The following is a 20,331-nucleotide window of genomic DNA, read 5'->3' on the forward strand; positions in this document are numbered from 1 at the left end:
GAATCGGCCCCGAGTAACCTGGTCTGCCCCCGCAGCTGACCCTTCTGTGAGCAGGAGGATGGACCGGAGGAGGACTCCTGAGGTCCCTTCCAGCCTGAATTACCTTATGGTCAGGTACTGGGAACTACTGTTTGACTTCAACATGGCAAACCTTAGCAAAGTGATCTTTCTGGAGTGCCAAAGGCGCTTTCCAAACCTCCAAATGTTGCATAAACAGTGCGGATGGAGATCAGCGGATAGGCCTGCAGCATTCCCCATGGTGTTGGTATTCAGCTTGCGCAAGGAACATCTCAGATATCCTATCTTGGAACCACACACCTGCCTCAAAGGAGAAGAATAAATTATTTCCTCGATATCCTCAAAACATATGTCTCTTCCTACAACAGCTGGGACATCTCTTGCTGCTCCTTCACTTGATACAAGCCATCAGCTATGGCCGCTGGAGTCCCCAGGGAGCCACACGGGCACTGCAGCCATGTCATGCTACACATGGATACTCCCATCAAGCAGGCACAAATCCTCGCTGTCCACCCACGGTAGCAGCAGTGACATCACCTCCTTGGCTGGGGAAGGTTAGAGACCACGAAGAGTTCACAGATAGATGGCCGGCAGCACGCAACATGTTTCTTCCTATCTTGAAAGACCACACAAACAGTCCTTTGCACGAGTGTGTACCACATGGAGATGATGGTGGAGGAGGAACACACCCTTCTCGTAGGGCAGGTCTTGCCCTAGTCCATGGGATGACCACGACCACGTTTGTCTCCTTAGTGCCGTTTGTGGGATGCAAACTGTAGATGGGGGGAATTAAAATGATGGAGTATATAGAGTTTAGGGAGAAATTATTAGTAACTTCACAATGAACTTGCAAATGTGAATCTTTGGTAAGGCCCTGAGCATGAAGGCAGGTTCAGTATGTGCTTAATATTGTTACAAATTGTCACATCAGTAAGTCCACTCACTAATAGTAAAAATAAGCATGGGTGAAAGTCTCCCAGCTCTTCAGATGCCCTCCCCTGGGTACTGCAGAAGCCTTGCTGTCCGGACAGCAGACCCATGCTCAGGTAAGGGACCGGGGCAGGAGACCTACCTGGACATGTGGTAGAGGTTCCAGGGCGAGGGGCACTTTATCTCATTCAGTTTATCTCATTATAAGGGATTAAATCATCAATGAAGCTTTATTTACCTTCATGACTAGGATGAATTTAAATTTTCATTTGTTGCATATCTCCTTTGCTTTTATCTCCTGCAGATTCTGTGCGCATACAGGACTATTCAGTTTGCATGCAGGATGTGAAAAAGGTGTTATGAAATTATTTTGAACAAAGGCCTAGATCCACAAATATATGTCAGTACCTAATTTATTCTAAGGAGATGGTAGGGGTAATACAGTCCCTTAAACGTTTTCTTATATTTATTCCGCTGATGTTATCACTTGACTCACAGCAATGCTTGTTATTCTTTACATGACTAATTTTGAAGCATAAAACCAGAGTTGTTATCCAGCAGAAATTTGAATGCAAAGAAACTATTGTTAAATACGAAAAATGGTGTGGTGTCGTACATAGATATGAGACCAAGCTACTTAAAATGTTTCAATAGGTTTCAAAATGGAAAGCAATAAATGTGAACACTGTTCACAGAACTGACAAGATAGCTCAAGTGTGCATGCCTAAAATGTAATTTCTGCAATAAAAAATACTGTAGTTTTACTGAAGAAGTGCTGTAATAATACTGTGTCTGTTTTGCCTGTCAGACTGTAGACAACGCTCTGACAGCCAGTTTCAGTTCCACTCCAGACCACTTCCAAGATGCTGTAGATCAACAGGGTGATCAAGGACAAAGTCACAGACTGAGTCATTAAGGGACAGGTCAAACTATGGAAAAATCAGGGTCAAGTTCCCAACAAAGGTCCTCCAGTCAAGGAACAAAATTAAGATTTTCTTCTTCAGTGCTGAGACCCCTGTCCCAATCTCTCCAGGAAACACACTGACATTCAAACTAAAGCACAATGTAAGGAAACACTACAATATCCAAATTCTCTCTTATGCTCCAGCTCTCAGAGTTTCTGTCATGAAACTGGCTATTGACTGGCATTCAAAGATGATTGAAATGTTTAATTTCAATCAAAGATTATTTAAAATGGTTAAATTTCTCAGGAGTATAGAACATAATAGTTTATAAAGTTGTTGCAGACTTATTAACCTTACGATAACCTGTTCACTGTCTTGAAATGAATACAATGAAGAATCTCACTGATATTTGGTATTTCATTTGAAGGGTCCTCTTCTTAGGGCAAGGACATTGAGGATGTCCTCTTCTCAGATCTCTGAATTTGAGTTTACATTTAATTCATTCCACTGGCAAGAGAAAATTTGGCCTGACATGGTGATGCTACAAGAACTCCATTAGATCAGAACGACTGTTCATACGAGGAAGCAGAGTACCGGGAGAACTTCAGTTTCTGATGTTCTGTACCTAGATGACATTTAAGTGCCTATGACATTGAAGCAGTCACAAGTGGCTCCAGAACAAGCTGAGAATAAACTGTCAAGTCTTGCAAAACCTGTCAAAGTTTTCCCAATTCTAAAAAATAGCAAACTCAGCAAAAGGCCAGGCTGAATAAGTCAGAAATGTGATCCATGCTCTGAACTTCAGCAAGCTCATCCAGGTAGACATGAACAGTCAGGCTAGTTTCCCAGGGCACTGATAAAAAGCTTGTGTTAAGCACAGTGAGAGGTGATGCACAGGTAAACCAGACACAGTATCCATCTGGCATCTCGTATAGAAACTCTATTTAAAAATAAAAATTAACTAAAAAGTGTATTTATGCATATGAAGTCATATTTTGCTGTAATACGTAATATTTGCAAATAACTGAACACATCACTTTTACATATTGTTGAATTATGTCTTCATTGTATTATAACTGTATTTTAAAAGTGTGTTGTGTTAGAAGGCAAACATCTATACATTGGGAAATAATTTGTCCCAGTAGCAGATTTTATACTTAACCTCCCTTGGTTTTGACCAGCTGGACAATTATTTTGGGGGAAAATAAGGAATATCAGACTCCTCAGTTCAAAATATTAAGAAGATTTTGATAAGCTGTAATATTTTTTTGTTTTATTCTATGTAAAATAACATTTTCAGGTGCGATAAGGTATGGCTTTTAACTGAGCTGTGTTGGTCAAGGTGGTGTGGGTTATACAGTACGGACACAGTCCAAGAATACACTCTGATTAGTTCTGAATTCATATAGAGTGAGATGGTATGTTAAAAATGACTTGATTTCAACAATTAGGTTGCTTTTCATAAAAGAGGGACTTTGAAAGAACTTGTTCTTTCTTCTTAAATATTTTTGCCAGTTGAGTCATGGCTTGCTTTACGCCATGTAGGCTGCCTGTACATTCATGTAGCAGCTAATCTTTTTTAAAATTAATCTGACACTTAATGGGTATCTAGTCTATGTAACATACTGCTGCAACATATCACCGAAGCTAAAATACAGCAGGCCTGAAAAGTACCGCCACGTATTTATGTTTATGAATACTTTTGTTTGCCAAATTTATTACAAATATTTAAGAAAAGAAGACATTGAAGGAGAGATGGAAAAACATCAGGTTTGATATCAGTCTCTAGGAGCTTAGAGGAGGTTTCTTTGGAGGTGAATGACCTGATAGCTATCTCCTCCAGGCTGTGACTAGGTTAGTACTGACAATGATAGGTACCAGCCTAGACAAAACTAGTAAAATTCTGAGAAATAGAATTATCTATAATCTCCTCCAAACCTGTAAAAATAGTTCCCAGAAATGAACATGCCCCTTTCTGACTGTTGAGGCTGCGGTTAGACATAGGTGTCTAACTTTTAGGCCCTTTATTAATGGCATATTCTACACTGGGTGACCTATGATAAAAACACAGAGAGCAACAACATACAGTTTTACTCCTAGTTATTGTAATTTCCTCCAAAGTTCGTGAGCGTACAGTTGGAAATATGTTCTGTATTTAAAAAAAAAACAGGTGTGTTCGACCAGCTCACAGATCCATGATTAATAGATGGCCCATCTGTTATATAACTTGAAATTTACACAAAATATGTAAATATCTGTAATGAAAAGCCAGAAAGAATTTGAAAAACAAAGGATGTTACAAACAGTTGACGAGGCACCGCCTTGGGAGAAGGAACAGGCACCATCAACGCCCCAAGCTGGGGCACAAGATAAGCTCCAGGAGAACCAAACGGTTAATGAGACCACACAGAAAATCACTCGAACTGTGTGTGAACTGTCCCCCTTAGCGCACTAGAAGGTGCACCCTGGGGCAAAGCAAGCCCCCTGCTAACAAAGCCCCCTCCCCACAGAGCGGGCGTGCTGGGGAGAAACAGCGGCAGGTAGGCGTGCTGTACCTGTACGTGGAGAGGGGGCTCGTCAGACCCAGGGAGAATCAAGTGCGGCTGAACCTCATTGTAAACAGCTGCTCAGTGTGTGTGAAGTGTTTGTGCGTTGAGGGGGCCCAGCCCCCTGGGCTCACCACCTGGCACCCACCCCTGCCCAGGGAGGCGATGGATGGTGTCCGGGCTGCGGGGCTTGGCTCCTCGCACAGCGGGCAGCCACCTGCCCTGGCGGCACCTCGCAGGTGCACGGGAATTAATGCGTCCTAAGTTTGTGTTTGACAAAAAACACTCTCTGCCAAAAGTGCACCGGCTGTTTTCTTTTAGAAACAGAAGTTTCCTGCCTAATCCATTTGTCTTAATCTTCTAGATGCCCTTTTGGTAAAACACAAGCTGAAACAAACCAAAAACATTAACTTCTTTGTTTTCTTCTGTTTTTTCTTTCCTATCTTTTCAGTAGAATACACACAACATAGTTGTATGTTCTAATGCAAGAGTACAATAATTCAGCAATATTTTGACCTAATAAATTACTGCCTGATGTCCACTTCAAATAAATGCATTACACTGAGCCACAAATACAGATTCAGCTGCTGCAGGCCATGTTTTCCATCTGCAGAACCTTTCCCCAAAACTGCCCAGTGACATCCCATAGATTATTCTGACTCACTGGCGTCTCACAAAGCCTCAGCCTAATGCAGGTATTAGCAACAGCAGGTATTAGCAGTGGACATCAACTCAATGAAGCGGCGGAATAAAGCAGATAGTGAATTTTCAAGAGTGGTTGCATCTGCATGTTAACCAATGAAGAATAAATACAGGAAAGGATTGGTTTAATCTGTTTACGTAACTCAAAATTAACTCGCAATTAGGCCCTCACCAGGAATTACTCAGTGATCGTACCCTCCAGCTCCCTTATACCAGCATGGGTTCCAGGCAAGACTGTAACGAGGAGTGATGGACGGACTGCCGCTGCTCCCAAAACTGGTCCTTTTGGGGCCACCCCTGCAAAATGCCAAAGCAAGCCACTAGATGGAACTCAGCCATTTCCCTGCGAGGCCATGCCACTGAGCCTTCCCTACTACTCACTTACTTAGACCTTTACTTTAAGCTATACGCATACCACAGAATCACAGAACGGTTTTACAGCTATATGCGTACACTGTAAAGACACCTGCCACAGTAACTCCCATCTGTTAAAACAAATGTACCCGTGTTCTGTACTGCGCATGCACATGACATGTTTCATCTTTTATATTTGAAATAATGTAGGTTTTTTGACTTTTTCCCTCTCAATTCTTTTTTTTCATCATCATTTCTTCGTTTCCGTGGTATCAATCATTTCTGGAAGTGAACCAAAGGGTTACTGAATGTGCTCCTGGCTGCCACTGGGTGTGTAAAACACATTCCTTGCATGTTTGGCAAGAAGGGGACTTGGCAGTCGGAAATTGAGGAAGGGTGGAGACTTGCTAGAGGTACTTAAAAAGTGCTGTCAGAGGGGCTGGCTGTATCTGAGGGAAGAATACAGCGCAAGGTTTCTAAGTGAGGGAAGAGCTCCTTCCTTTGGTCATCACGTATTGGCTTTCTGCTCCTTCTCCCTCAAGAGACTGCTGCTCGGGGGGCAGCACTGTCCTTCACCGTCCTCAGGGCTCATCCCACAGTCATCTCAATAACAGGAAAAGCAAAGCCCTTCCTAGGAAAACTGTGACTAAGCTGGCATCTAGATCAAGACTGGAAGACTGGATCAAGATTACTTCCCCCTTCCCCCTACATTTTTGCATTGTGTCCCCCCAGTATTTGAAAAGTAAGGCATATTTGTGTTAAAAATGATATAAAAATGCAACAGTTTGAAACAGTACATGTAATCAGTTATAACAGCAATACAGGTTAGTAGTTACTTCAGTGTTGCCACAGGGGGAGGAATAAAAACAGGCTGTCTTGCCTGTACAGAAGTTTCTGTTTCATCTTGGGGATATTTAGGTGTGGAGGTTGTCCTCTGCTACTTCTGGGGCAGTGAAGCAAAAACTCCTGTTTGTTGGAAGGCTGCCTTCTCTGAACACTCCGAGATACACTGAAGTTGCCATAAAATCTGGCCCATTTCACAAGATTACAGAGGACAGTGACTACGGGATCCAGATGGAGGGTTACCAGAACTGAGGGCTCTCACCTGACCCCTCTCTTCACCCAGCACTTCCTAAAGGCAGAAATTTCAATGAGTAAGTTATTTGTTCAGTCTCATCTACCCAGCTATGGCTCTCCAGAGCTTTGACATTTGTCCCAAACAGCATGGTAGTCAGAAAAACGAAGAAAAATAACAGAAATAAAAAATCCCTATGGAAGAAGGAAGAGTTAAAATGAAAAGTCTTGAAAACAGGAGTTTAATTTCTGCACAGGCACAGTTAGTTGGTCATGGTTACCCGTGTGAATGGCACCTGTGTTGCCGTTTTCTCTTTATGGAAGATAACTCACATGCAGCAAGAAGTCATATGGCTGCTGTTGAATTCCATCTCTGTTATTATAAATTTGAAATTCTACCTTTGGCCAAACTGTGAGAAAACTCTGCAGGCTCCAGGTTAAAGCCTTTGGTTTATTTATTTTCATTTATGCAGAGAAAATGTAGCTTCAGCACAAGAGCTCAAAGGACACTGGAAATAATTTTTAAATTAATCAAATACATGTAGATGCGTGGTAGATGAGCAGCAGAATAGTAAGGCATTACGAGAGAAGAATTTCTTTCAGTGGGGGAAGAAGGGCTGTAGTTTGGCAGAAACGTTGACTATGGATGGGGACTACGGGGGAAAGCCAAAGCAATAGGTGGCACAGGCCAGGAGGAATATAGCAAAGGCGCTGGAAGCAGCAATTTTAGAGCCCGGGATATGGAGACTAAATGGGCTGACACTTTTCTCTTGCTTGTGTCTGGCTTTTAGATGCATCCATCTCTTGTGCCCTGCGTATATATTGGGCTCTTTCTTGAAAGGGTCTGAACCTCTCCCCTTGGGAGTCTGTTATGATACCTGTCTTGGGGACTAAAAGATTATTTTGCCAACGTATGACAGAAGATACCAACACATGTTAAAGCAAATAGAATCTTATTTGTGATCTACTTTCTGGGAAGGTGGATGAGTAATTAACTGAACTGCTGATGAGCAAGTTTAGGGAATGTTTCCCTGAAAAGGGAAGTCCCTTATTACATTTGTGAAGGAGACTGAGAAACAAACAAAAATGATACAAATGGCATAGCGCACTGCCCTGCAGATGGGAATAGACCTTGTGGGCTTTGGGATCTGTAGATGCTGCAGAGCATGCACAGGATGCTTGGGGCATATGAGGCCTGTATAGTACTTTTTTTTTTTTCCTTTTGTCCTAAAGCGTATGACTCGGTGCTTTGGGGCAGGCAGTTACTAACCCTGCCATGGCACCTGAGGGAAAGCAGGCCTTGTAGCTACTGAACCAATCTGGTACCTGGCAATGAATTAAAAAAGGAATATAAACCATAAGACCCTCCCAAAGGAGCGGTACAAACTCTTATCTTAACCCACCTGGGACACAACCAAGTTGGAAACATATAGCTAACCACTGAACTATCACTGACCACGCAGAAAGGCACCCTACTACAGGCGCGAGGCTGAGCAGCAGTTTTGGACACATGCAGCGAGCAGGTTGTACTTGTGACAGGCTGTCAAACTGTAGATCCAGCCTGGCAAATTAGATAAAAAAGCCTCAATGCATGAATCTCAGCTAGTGACTGCATTTGTATCTGCCTGGCATGTCCTCCTGCCAGCAACCAGCCCAGGTCAGACTTCTCAGGCTTCCTGGTCTCTGAGGAAACAATCCTTCAACTCCTTTAATGGTTTCAGGGTTTTGAGGTGTTTGGCAAATGAATTCTGTGGTATCTGTGTGGACCAGCTCATCGGAATCATTTCTAGCCCTCCAGGGTATCAAGTGGGGTGTGTGATGGTTATTGAGGTGTGCTACGTGCTTGCCAGTTCAATCCATACCACCTTGACAGAAGAAATCTCAAGAGAACTATTGTATCTTGTAAAAATCTAGCTGTCCGTTAGAAAAAAAACAGTCTCTCTTGGAGGAAATGTACTCTGAACATAGCAAATAGATGTGGCATACTCAAATTGATTTTTCAAGTGAAAAACAGTATGTTATGAACATTTGCAGAGAAGCGAGGGAAACTGAGAATGATTAAATGTGTTTAGGGGGTAAATAAAAGAAAACAGAAACTTGCAGCTGCAGTTAACAGTAGGGGAAGGTGATAGGAAGGCTCAAGGTCTTAAGAAGGACTGGCTGGTGGTACAGCAAGACAGGGTCACTCATAAACTTCACCTTCTGTCCTCCTGCAGGAACATCCTCTCTCTTGGCAAAGATGGGCTTCTTTCTGTTTTCCAGGATTTAATGAGAGCCTCATGACAAAGCAAATGTAAATTCAAGAAACTATAAGGATGCTGTGCATGCCCGTGGCCCTCTCAGCCAGCTGCTGGCTGCGCTGTGTTTGCACGGCAGTGGAGAGCAGCAGCCAGCAAGCAGGAACTTCTGACTTACCATCAGCCTTCCCACTGCTGGCTGTGGGGAGACGACAGAGAGGATGAGCTGAAAATGACAGTGGTGCATACAGATAACATATTGTATCAAAGGGTCAGAAGCAGGGTCAGAAAAAAGGCTAACAGTCATCTTTCACGTGCAAATTACTAAAGCCAGTGTAACAAAACTACACAAAACCTAAATGCAGCTTGATTTATCTCACCAGCCCTATCACTGACTACAAACGCCAAACTTTTCAATGCAGAACATTATATTCATTGTGGTTTACGTACTACACACAGCAGGACAAGGAAGACTTGCAGCTCACACAGCAACTGCATGCACTAGGAAAGGAAAATCCTGGCTGGAGCTCCAGAAACTGATTCCCTTCCTGGGTTAGGGAACAGCCTGCTGAGTGCTCTTAAGCAAGCCAGCTCACTTCTGTACGCCTGTTTTTTCACCTGTAGAACATGAAGGCTGCTATCATGAACATACATACTTTATCTGACCAGTCCTAAACACCTGTGGAAACCTGAGAGCAGTAAGCACTTGCACAGCATTTTCTGAGACCAAAACCAGTGCTAGTCATTAAGAATGCTGTGCCAAGACATGATTTCTAGTAATGAAAAAGACGTACTGATCAGACAGAGAAATACCAGTTACAAAACTTGCCAGTTTGTACTGTCTTTCCCCAGATGGTCCCAGCCAAGAAGTGGTAGCAAACTGCATTTCATCTAGTCATTGAAATTCCCTAAATGCACAGTACCACCAGATCCTTTGGGAGCTGATTTTTTCTTGCAGTGTCTTTCCTTCCCACATAACTCAATGGCAGCATCTATGCTGCTTCTCTCTTATCTCTTAGTTGACCTCATTTTTCAGGGTTTTTTTTTTTTTGTCTCATCAATTACTTCTTCCTATAGCACTCCTAGTACCAGGCACAAAAACGTATCAGCGCTTTCTTTAGTACTTGCATACAAAGAATGTCAAAAGTTTGGACAAGGTCTATGAATTTACTACTCCATTAATACCTACAATGACCTATCAATATTCTAAATATGATAACATGCAATTTCTGAATATTCTAATGCTAGGAAAGCAACTTACAAAAGCTTTATGATAGACATATACATAAATATAAAAAAGCAAATTACAGATCTCAAACTATATATTAAGGGCACACCTTTCTCGTGCAACTTTGCCACCAGGCAGTAAAGAACGCAAGATTCAGGTGATGAGACAAAACAAGAAAGGCCCAAGTCTATATACTAAGCCCTTTATTGAATGTAGCTCTAGGTCTTGTTTCAGGGAATAAAAATGGAAAGTAAATTTTGTTTTGATGGCCATTGGCATCACCACTTACAAGGACACTTGCAAATTAAGGGTCACAGACCAACCTGATGAAAGCACACCGCTTCATTAAAGGAGCAAATGACATCTTTCACAGATATAGCACCTCCTCAAAACTTTATGCTTCATGACCTTAAGAACAACAAAATGGCAACGGTGATTACACCACTTCCTGAAATCCATACAGCCAAAAACCCAACTACAACTGACGACTTAGTGAAGTGCTATAAATACAAGTCCTTGATCCCCAAATGCTTCCTCTTTCAGGTATAAATTACAAAAGTCACACCAGTTTGCTCACCATTGGCAACGTACAGCGAGTACGTGTAACCAGTGTAACTCTCCAACTGAAGACAAGGGTTTATGGACCGCTCCGACTAAATAACCACATCTGCCACTCACAAGCCTGAATACGCACGACTTGGAGCATCGTCACTAGAGTAACGTTAAACAAAAGCACCAGCGCAGCACCTCCAACAGAGTCAGGGCTTTGTAAAATTTTCTGGCAGTTTGAATAAATGAGATTTTATCATCTCATGGGAAAAAAAGTTAGAGGAATGTTGACTTCAACACAGGGGAAGAAGTACCTCTGCTAGGACGCGTTTGCTGTGTGAATTAATTCCTCAGGATTTTTTTTTTTCAAAATCAGTTGAATTCTTGACCTTCCTGTCTTAACTGTGGTAACGTCCTTCTGTGCTCTCAATGCAACATAAAAAGGTCGCAGCCTCTGTGCTGCTGACAACACTGTTGCTCAACTTCAGTAGTTAGCCCTTTTAGTGGCTAAAGTCTTTCTCTCTAATTGATGGATGTTTCCTTCGTTATTCTTTTCTATTATATCAGCAAGTAAGCATTTCCTGCTATCAGAAATATTTAACACTGTGGTTCCTGTTCAACAAGGTAGCATAGTTTTTTTCACGGTGAATACTAACATTTTACCATGCCTCTTACTTGCTTACCTCCTCGCCTCTTCAGGGTAAGGACCAGCCTATTCATAAAGTAAAACCTTCTTAGAAATTGCAACAGAAAATAATTCCCCTTAAATAGTTCAGTCAGATATATACTATGAAAAAAGAAATATTTAACAAACGCATTGTGAAATCAGAATTCAAAGAGTACAAGGGGTTGCAGAATAAGGAACATCATGCATGTTTAATTGCATGATGGAAGTGTCAAGACTTCCCATGCAGAAGTAAACTTATTTCTAAAATTACAATGAAAGGCAAACTATAATATTCAGGCTTCCTACGATCTATAGGCTTCGTATTTGATCTCAATACCAGGAAAAGCAGAAAAAAATCCTGAAGTGTGGCAGGTATCAAACACTTTATAATGCAAGAGCTTAAAATATACCCTCTGAAAATAATTACAAGAACTGCTTAAAATGACACCACTTGGACAAAATATTCATCAGCTGAATAAAATTCAATTCATGGAAAAAGTTGCATCCTCATAATACAGACTACTTAAGAATTTAGCAGCATCTCTGAGGAGATACTGGTGTAACGAGTTCAAAGGCACACAGGATTTCTAACTCTTGTCACATTAGCCGACAGAAGCATTTTAGCTTTAGCAGAGCACCAAGCCAGCCGTTATTAATGAAGCTGTCCAACCAGCTGAAACTTAGCCACGCGTGAAAACAACAGATACTTCTGTGCTCCATGAAAGCTAATTTTTCAGCACCATCACCACGTGACATTTAACTGTTTAAAAGTAACTCGCGAGTGACTGGTAGTTTACTCGCACAGCTGATTCCCCTGCAGTTCTGCACCACGCTCTGCTACAGAGAATTTTAAACAGAAAAAGATTTTCATTATCTAACCAAAATGCAGTACGTTCAGTTTCCTTACTCTTGACTGAATCTGGAAGATTTAATAAGCAATTAATTTGACTGCTGTACAGCAGCCATGTGATGAGCTGATAACATATCCACCAAGTTTGTTAATTTTCTTCCTTAAAAAGGCTGTTCACTTCGTAAGACTTTGTACTGTATCGCAAAGAAGTCCTCCAAACGTTGACACTAATATTTTTGGTTTGTTTACTGGCTCTAAACTCAGTTAATAGTATGTTGATATAATACAATGCCTTGCCTTCAGGGAACTGTGATGAGAAATCTGTACAAGTGAAGGAAACCTTGAAAGTGAAAATCCCTCTAAGGAAATACTGTGGAAAGACAAAGGAAAAAACATGGGAAAGTGACAAAATACGTGCAGAATATGGTCCCAAGAGATGACAATGTCCGGATTACTCAGGCAATCTTGTTGAAGCACACATTGCACATAGGCCTAATTCTATAAGCCAGTCCTCAACCCAAACATCTTAAGATAGAAAACATGGAAGTGCCCCAACACTTCCGCCAGGTCAGAACAGGGCCAGGAATACTGACACAGAAGTAAGCTAAATAAACAGTTCCCCCCTTGCCCTGCCCTTGGAAAGAGCGAGCAAAACATTATCTTACCCTGAAAACCTTTAGATCTAACAAGGAATGGAAAGTTTTGAATTTTCAAGACTTCTGAAGTCTCATCCAACTGTTTTAATGGAATTGGCCAAGGAGCCAAAAACTATCAGCACTCACATTTAATGAGTTTTGTAATCACCAGGGTCATGTTGGCAGATCAGGGTAGAAATGAAGAGGTACGCTACACTGGTAAATTTTATGCAGGATCAGTTGGCATTCAAACTACATAACCTGACGTCAGCTCCAAGAGGCAGAGAAGAAAAGAGGCTGATAGTAACAGAGGTAATAAGGGGGAAAAAGGATACCTCCTTTTAAATAAGGCCAACCTACAAGGCTGATGGAAACTAGCTCTTACCAAGCTAGTTATCAAGATTCAAGACCATTAACCATTGCCTAAAGCTATAGGGGATCGCTACAGGCGTTTTCCTTTGTGCTTGGTAACATTCAGGCAGAAGAAAAAAGAAGGAAAAAGAAGAAAGAAAAAAAGCACAACAGTAGATCAATAGAGCATATACCAAATACAGTAAACTGGGACTTATGGTCTACTTGAGTCATCCTTTGTGAGATTCCACTAAATTTTTCTTTGCCCTAATACTGTTTATTAAAAACCAGGAGACGTTTTGTTCATTTTTAGAAACCAAGCTAGGGTACACTAAACTATGGAGTATTTAGATTAGGCAGCAAGCTGGGCTGTTGAAGCCATGCATTTACCTTGAGCATGTACAATCAATCAACCCATCAAGTAATACAGGTCTATTTTGCAAGGCAATGAACCCGTTAACTCTTTCGAGTGGACCAAATAATTTTGTATGAACTCTTAGTCTAAAATATAAACAGCCTAAAAGCATTATAATGAAACATTTTGCAACTACATGATTCATTTCTATAAATGAAGCAAAGAAGTTCTCCCTTTTAACAATCTTGTTTCGGGACTCTGTTAATGGAGACTGCCAATTCACACACATGGAACAAAGTGATGCTAGGTATCGGAAGCAGTACTGCACGTAGCATGAATGTTAGCTCACACTGCTCACGCTCAGTCTCTGAAAACACCACTCATGCTAAGGAACCACCTCAGCCGGGACCCTGCTGATAGCATTTTCTTCCTACAGCTCTTTCCTAGTACATTAGTGCCCATAGAATTTCTTTTTCCCAGTGGATCCAAAAACTTAAAAATACTTTCCTATCTTAAGCAAATTTCACCCATTTCCGGCTTTATTAAATACTAATTAGTAAAACAACTGCAAATCTATGTTATCTCCATCTGACACGCCTGTCAGACTAATCTGAGTCCAATTCCTTAAAAACTTTAGATCAGAGGAACGTAATTTCAAGCATAGCTGTTAGCAAGACAAATCTGATTAAAGCCACAAAGTTTAACCTGCCTCATCGATACCCCTCTGTCATTGCTACTTTTCAGTATCAATTATTAATAACAATTTACTATGAAAATAGTACTGCAGCATGAATTTGAATGTATAATTACTCAGCTTTCTTAACATCTATATTTTCAAGAAACAAAAAGTGTAAGGAACCCAAACTGACATATCACAAAGGAAGCTTTTAAAAAAAAAAAAACCCAAGAAATTCTTAATGAGGTATCAAATCTCTTGAATTATTTGGATAGTTAAAGGCTGAGGACAAAATATTCCTAGCAACACACCAGAAGGCAATCAAGAGATTTCAAGTTCCCATCCTTGAATTAACAGACACGCACACAACAAAAGAAAAAGAGACATGCTTAAGGGGAGGCCAAATTGTTTTATTTAATTTTTTAGTGACCAATTGGATTTTTGGCAGAAACCTCTGCTCTTTTAGTTTGGTTGGGTTTGTTGGTTTTTTTTTTTTGTCTTTTTTTTTTTTTCTTTAAAGAAATCAGCAGTGCTTAAATTGATGGGTTGGAATTTTACTCAAATTCCAGTTAGTTTTAAAAACATGATGAACAGGAATTCAAGATACTGTTTCCAGAGCAGAGAGCAAAACTTCACATTTGTATGAAAATTCCATGTTTGTACTTGATTGAGACACAGAATGTAGAACTATTGTCAGTAGTGCATGGATAAAACATTCACATTTGATCTGGAACCTTAAAATCAGAAAGCTGTACTCTCCTTCCAAAACCGTCATTACCTTGTGCAAATCAAGTCAAGTCTTCATGTGTCACGCACACACTTAAAATTGTCCATATTTTATATACAAGACATCTACCATTCAGGCAGTGCAAAATACATCCTTTCATAACAAAACTAAAATGTACCTCTCAAAGTATGAACAAGAATATACACATAATACATGATGTACACTATTTACACAACCATAAAAAATATAATACAAGGATTATTTTTTTTTTTTAAATGTGATTATAAGACTTGACAGTCTTTTGCAATTTTTGTTGCAACAAGGCATGTTTTAAGCTTCCTGGATGGAGTTTTCTTTGCCAATTACTCAAGGGATCTCAGAAACTACACTTGAACTTTCAGGAGAGTTTTCAAGTGGACTGCCATCAACTCCCTGTTTTGGTCAGACGGTTCAGCTGTGCCACCCACCCAGTGGCTGGGAGGCTTTGGAAGGACACTAGGAGATGGTGGGTCACTAAATTTTGCCCCAGCGTAATTTTCTTTTTGGCTCGCTTCAGTCAGGGTGATAGGTTTCTTGGACTTGGCATTTCTGAAGTTCTCTGCGTTTTTAAGTGGCTTTTTCTCCTGCTTCTGAATTATCTCTGGCGATACAGAATCTTGCCAAAAGTTCTCTATCTTTTTTGCCGAGGTGATCTTTGTCAGCGGCACGTTATATTTACTCTTCTGTCTGTTAGTCTTTGGTTGTTCACACAGATGTAAACCGTGAACAGGCTGGCTATAGGGGATGGCAGCCTTCTCTGTCTTTCCCATCTTATTCTTTAAGAACTGCAGAGACAAAGAAGGCACGTCACCAGGGCCCCCTCACCTCAGGGGCCGCCCCCGGCACGGCACCGCCAGCGGAGCAGCCGCCAGCCGGACGAAGCGCCCCCGCACCACCCCCGCGCCGGGCTGCCGGCGCACAGCACCGGGGACGCGGTGCGAGACGCTGGGGAGGGGGCTAGGGGGGCAGCCCCCCTCTTCTACAACTCCCCCGCCAGCACGTCGGCGCCGTCGGGCGGCGGGGGCCGCTCCACCGGCTGGGCCTCACCGCCCGCCCGCCGCCGCCATGGGGCGCTGCGCCCCGCGCACGTCCCGCCTGCGCGCGCAGGGACAGCTGGCGCGCGGCCAGCAGGCTAAATTCGGCTGTTGCTGGGCGCAGCGGCGAGCGCCCATTGGTGGCGCCCAGCAGCCAATCGCCGCCCGCGACTGTCCCCCCTTCTCCCCCCCGCGCCCCGTCCGAGCGAGCGTAACGGAAACTCTGCTGCCCCCCCCGGCCCCGGCCACACGCACGCAGGGAGCAAAGGGAGGGGGCCCGCCGCCCGCTGCGCCTCCGGCGGGGTGGCGGACGGCCTCCCGGCTCCCAGAGCACGGGAGAAGTAGGGCAGGGGGAAAAGAAGTGAGAAGTAGCGGCGCTCCGCCTTTACCTCCTTCCTGAGGGGTTTGCTGGGCGCGGGTCTCGAGGGGGCGGGCGCGGGGGGCTCCTCGGGGGGGGCGGGTACCAGCCCGGGGGCGACCGAGCCTGTCGGCGCAGGGTGAGTGCGAAGTTCGCCCGGGCCGTGTGTTCCCAGCGGGGTCCTCCTCCCCAGGCCGGCGCGGTGCTGTTGGTATTGCTGGTAGCGGCTGGGCAGGAGCCCTGCGGGGCTGGGCCGGATCTTTCCCTTCCTCCGCCGGACTCTCTTCAGCGCGGGCCGCGCGCTGCCCCCCGGGCCCGCCAGGCAGCAGCTGGGCTGGTTCTCACAGTTGCTGTCCCCCCGCCTGAGGCGCTGGAGAAGAGTGGAGGGCAGCCGCCTGGGGTCTTCGGTGCCCGCCGAGATCCGAGCTAGGAAGGGCGGCGGCGCCGTCGTGGTGACCATGGTGGGACGTGGCTACCCAGAGCTGCACCGGGAGGAGGGGTCGAGCCCAGGTGGGGATGGAGCGGGTCGGGTCGACGGGAAACGTCTGCCCGGGCTTTGTGGGCTGAGATGGTGGCGCAAGTCGGATCCGCTGCTAGGAGAACATGGCGGGGGAGTGAGAGGAGCAGCCAACAGCGCCCCGGTGTTGTTACCCGAGCGGGGCACGCCCCCTTCCGCCCCCGCGCCAATCGCCGTACAGGGACGGCGCGAGCCTCACGCCCCCTCGCCGGGCGCCGCCAGTCTCGGCGAAACGGCTGCCCCGCTGGCCCCGCCCCGGCCAATCAGAAGCGACACAAACACTTGGGGCCACGCCCGCTTCCGCAGGCCGCCCAATCCGGGTGGACACAAACAGCGGGCGCGCCCCGGTCCCCGAGCCGCGGCCCCGCAGTGCGAAGCGAGCGGACGGGACGGGCGGGCCGCCCTGCGAGAGCCGCTGGCCAATCGGGCGGCAAACAAACATCCGCGGCCACGCCCCCGCGCGCCTCGCAGCCAATCGAGGGGGACGTAAACAGGCGGCGGCGCGCCCCCTGGTGGGCGGCGACGCGCTGGCGGGTAGGCCCGCGTCGCCCGCCATGGAGGTGCCGTCGCTGCGGCCCGCGGCGGCCGCCGGGCTCCCGGCCGCGGCGGAGGGCCCCAGCCGCGAGGCGGAGGGGCGGGGCCTGGACCGGGACGAGCGGAGCCTGGAGGCGCTGAGCCTGGCCGCCGGCGGCGGCGGGGCGGCGGCGGGGCGGCAGCTGCCGGAGGGGCGGCGGGCGACGCTGGCGAGCGCCCTGGAGCTGGAGGGGACGGTGCTGCGCGAGGGGCGGCTCACCCAGTTCGTGGCCAACAACTTGGAGCGGCGGATCCGGCTGAGCGGGGCCCCGCGGAGCGAGCCGCCGGCGGCGGCGGCGGGGGGCGGCGGGTCTATCCCCGCCATCGACCCCGGGGCGCTGCAGGACGTGGTGGCCCTGGCCGGGCAGGTGGCGGCGCAGGTGGACGAGCTGCTGCGCAACGTGCACTGCGGCCTGCAGGCCCTGACGGCGCTCAGCGTCGGCTGCATCCAGACCTACCGCGACGGGGTGGAGAGCCTGGGCGAGGCGGCCGACCTCAGCATCCGCGCCATGTACGCGCTGGTGGCGCGCTGCGAGGAGCTGGACCGCGCCATGCAGCCCGTGCCCGCCCTGGCCAAGCGCATCCGCGACATGAAGGGCACCCTGGAGCGGCTGGAGGGGCTCTGCAAGTAGCGCCGCCCCGGCGCTCCTCTCGCTGCCGCCGGGATGCCGAACGAGGAGCCGCCGGGGCTGGAAAACCGGGGCTCCGCCGCCGACCTTGCTGGCGGGGCTCGGCCGTTCCGACGGGCCCCGGCCCGCCCTGCCGGGCCTCTCGCCGCCCTCCCCCGCCAGCCCCGCCAGCGGGCCCGCACACGGCTTCCCCCGCTCTCGGCCCGTACATCCTGCCGCTCCCCCCAGCCCCGGCCGTGACCGCCCGGCGGTGTGCCCAGTGCGCTGGCGGTGACCTGGAGGAAGCCAAGTGTTTGCAGCCGGTGGGGGAAAAGGCCCCGGTTGACACCGCGGGGTAAATGGCAAACGGTGCTTTATAGCTTCAGCTCCATTAAAGAATTCGGATTCCACATGCCTTATGCTTTCCATTTATTGAGGGCTAGGAGACACTAACCTATCTTAATTAAAAGCAGCTGTTAATTTTTTTTTTAACCAAATTTGAAATTGTCGTGAATACTCGCTTGATGCTTACAGGCATACGTGCTCATTCGTAGCTGACTCGGTGCCTGTGGCTGTTGCAGCACATAAACATGCAGAACACTGCTGTCTCTTACAGGGCACCGTTTTAGGAGATGATTAAGAGGAAATTTAATATAAAGATCCTTGCTTTCTGAGAAGAATATAAAATCCATGGGATAGAGTTGAGATTCAGATCTAGGAACAAGTCTATAAGCAGTTCTAAATAAAAGCTTTCAGATAAAATATGCTTTGCCTCTATTAGTCTCTACAGTTCTCACAGTGCAGGAGTTTAAATGGCATCACTATGAAATGATCCTGTGATTTTGTTTGGGTTGTTTTTTCAATTGGGAAAATACCTATTTAATTAGACAAGGAACGTCAATACATGATGACATTACATGGGTGTATGACTGACATAAAATAGGTACTTGGGAGAATTTATTTGTATGACTTGAAGCTTTTGTAAATGCATCACCGTATGCAGAAGTGATTTTGCTGTATCAGTAAGTATGTCCTCTGAGGCCTGAGAGGCCAAATTCTCTGCTCAGTGTGGTTCCTATGCAACTAGCCTCTTAGATGATGCTCTTAGCAATCCGTTTATGTCCCAAATGTCCTTGTAACAAGATTTCAGTAGAGAAATGATCACTGTGATCTTATGTATGTGTAATGGTGCTTTTGGTGACCAGCGGCTCCTAAAAACCTTGGAGCAAAGGTAAACAGAAATACTGCACAAGTCCTGTAACTTTCGGTTGAAGAGCAGATAGGTTTATGATGGGTGCGGCTGCTCCCCCACCACAGCCTCGGTAAAAACACCGACTGTGGGGCAGATGCAGTGATACGCTGTGCTTCTGCGTGTAGACAAAACTGAATTGTAACAAAATAATTCATTTTTATGCCACCCTGGTTTGCGTAATACCTGTCTCTGGCTTATTCTGGGCTTCTCACCATGGCCTTGTCTTTCCCTCAGCGCAGGGATGTATTTCATGTGTGGCCTTTCAGCCCTAGCGATGGGAGAAGGCTGGAAGTGGGCAGCGCCAAGGTCAGGCTCTTTGGGGTCACAGCTCTTGTGGTACTGCTTTCTGGGGAATGGCTGTGGCTCCAGAAAGTTTTACCAGAGGATTAACAGAGGTTAGCGGAGAGAAAAAGAAGAACCTAACTGCCCCTGCCCGTGGGCCTAGAAGACACTGAAGATTTCTTAACACCACAGCAACAGCTGCATTCTTGGTAGTTTTGGGGTGTTACACTTGGGAAGGTTTGAACTTGTCTGTCATGGAGGTGAAGGAGGTTTTTTTTTGCTAAGTGTGTTTTGTATATATGTCAAAAGTGAAAACCAAAGTTTTATCTTGCTTAACTTGTGAGTATTGTTGAAATGTACAGGAAAGAACTGCAAGCTTATTTGTATAGCCACATATGTACAGCTACGATTTATTCATACATGCTAAGGTGAAGCCTTTAAAGCATACACATTTCAGTACGCTGTTGGTTTTCAGTAGCGTTTCATTTGCAGTCACCTACATTCAATGCTAATTCCCTGCTAAAATTGTCAAGTTTGTAGAATAAAATGATTACTTTTATGTTTTTAATTGTTAGTGATTAGTTGTTGAAGAGTTTCACTTCTTAATTATTGCTTTTCTTATTTGGTAAAATAATTCTAAAGCTAATTTAAACTCTGCTCCTGCATCGGCGCAGACAACCTTTAATGTGATTGCAGAGCCAGTTTCAGTCTAGGTCCTCTGGCAGTAATTTCTGACAGTGATGTCATTCATGTGATGAAAAAGGGATGGCTAGTGAATTACAAGCATGAATGAAGCGGTAATTACACTGTTCGGGTTTGGTTTTTAATACCTGTCTGAAAGCTTCAGCTTGTTTGAAGGGCAGA

The 20,331-nt window shown here is 45.5% G+C and overlaps 2 protein-coding genes and 2 long non-coding RNA genes across 4 annotated transcripts in view; 2 read left to right on the top strand and 2 right to left on the bottom strand.

Annotated features, from left to right (window-relative positions):
* The window catches only part of LOC308064665, a 33,013-nt gene extending 18,306 nt beyond the window's left edge, over nucleotides 1-14,707 (top strand). Inside the window, exon 2 of the long non-coding RNA XR_013928479.1 lies at nucleotides 1-14,707. This exon is cut by the window's left edge and continues 16,938 nt beyond it. This is a non-coding gene — a long non-coding RNA (uncharacterized lncRNA).
* LOC308064662 overlaps nucleotides 1-20,331 on the bottom strand; it is a 604,713-nt gene that overhangs the window by 114,639 nt on the left and 469,743 nt on the right. The gene's annotated exons all lie outside the window — the stretch shown is intronic.
* Nucleotides 14,467-16,695, bottom strand: PNRC1 (proline rich nuclear receptor coactivator 1; the record flags this gene model as incomplete). The annotated part of the gene is made up of 2 exons (XM_080389418.1): nucleotides 14,467-15,628; nucleotides 16,267-16,695. The coding sequence occupies 2 exons, from the start codon at nucleotides 16,693-16,695 to the stop codon at nucleotides 15,188-15,190; spliced, it is 870 nt and encodes a 289-aa protein (XP_080245544.1). The 3' UTR covers nucleotides 14,467-15,187.
* On the top strand, nucleotides 16,694-20,035 carry BORCS6 (BLOC-1 related complex subunit 6; the record flags this gene model as incomplete). Its single annotated transcript, XM_080389407.1, is given in 2 exon segments — nucleotides 16,694-16,873; nucleotides 16,875-20,035. Coding segments are annotated over 2 exon segments (1,263 nt in total). The 3' UTR covers nucleotides 17,958-20,035.

The sequence above is a fragment of the Falco punctatus genome (genome assembly GCF_963210335.1).
Source record: "Falco punctatus genome assembly, chromosome: 5".
Lineage (NCBI taxonomy): Eukaryota > Metazoa > Chordata > Aves > Falconiformes > Falconidae > Falco > Falco punctatus.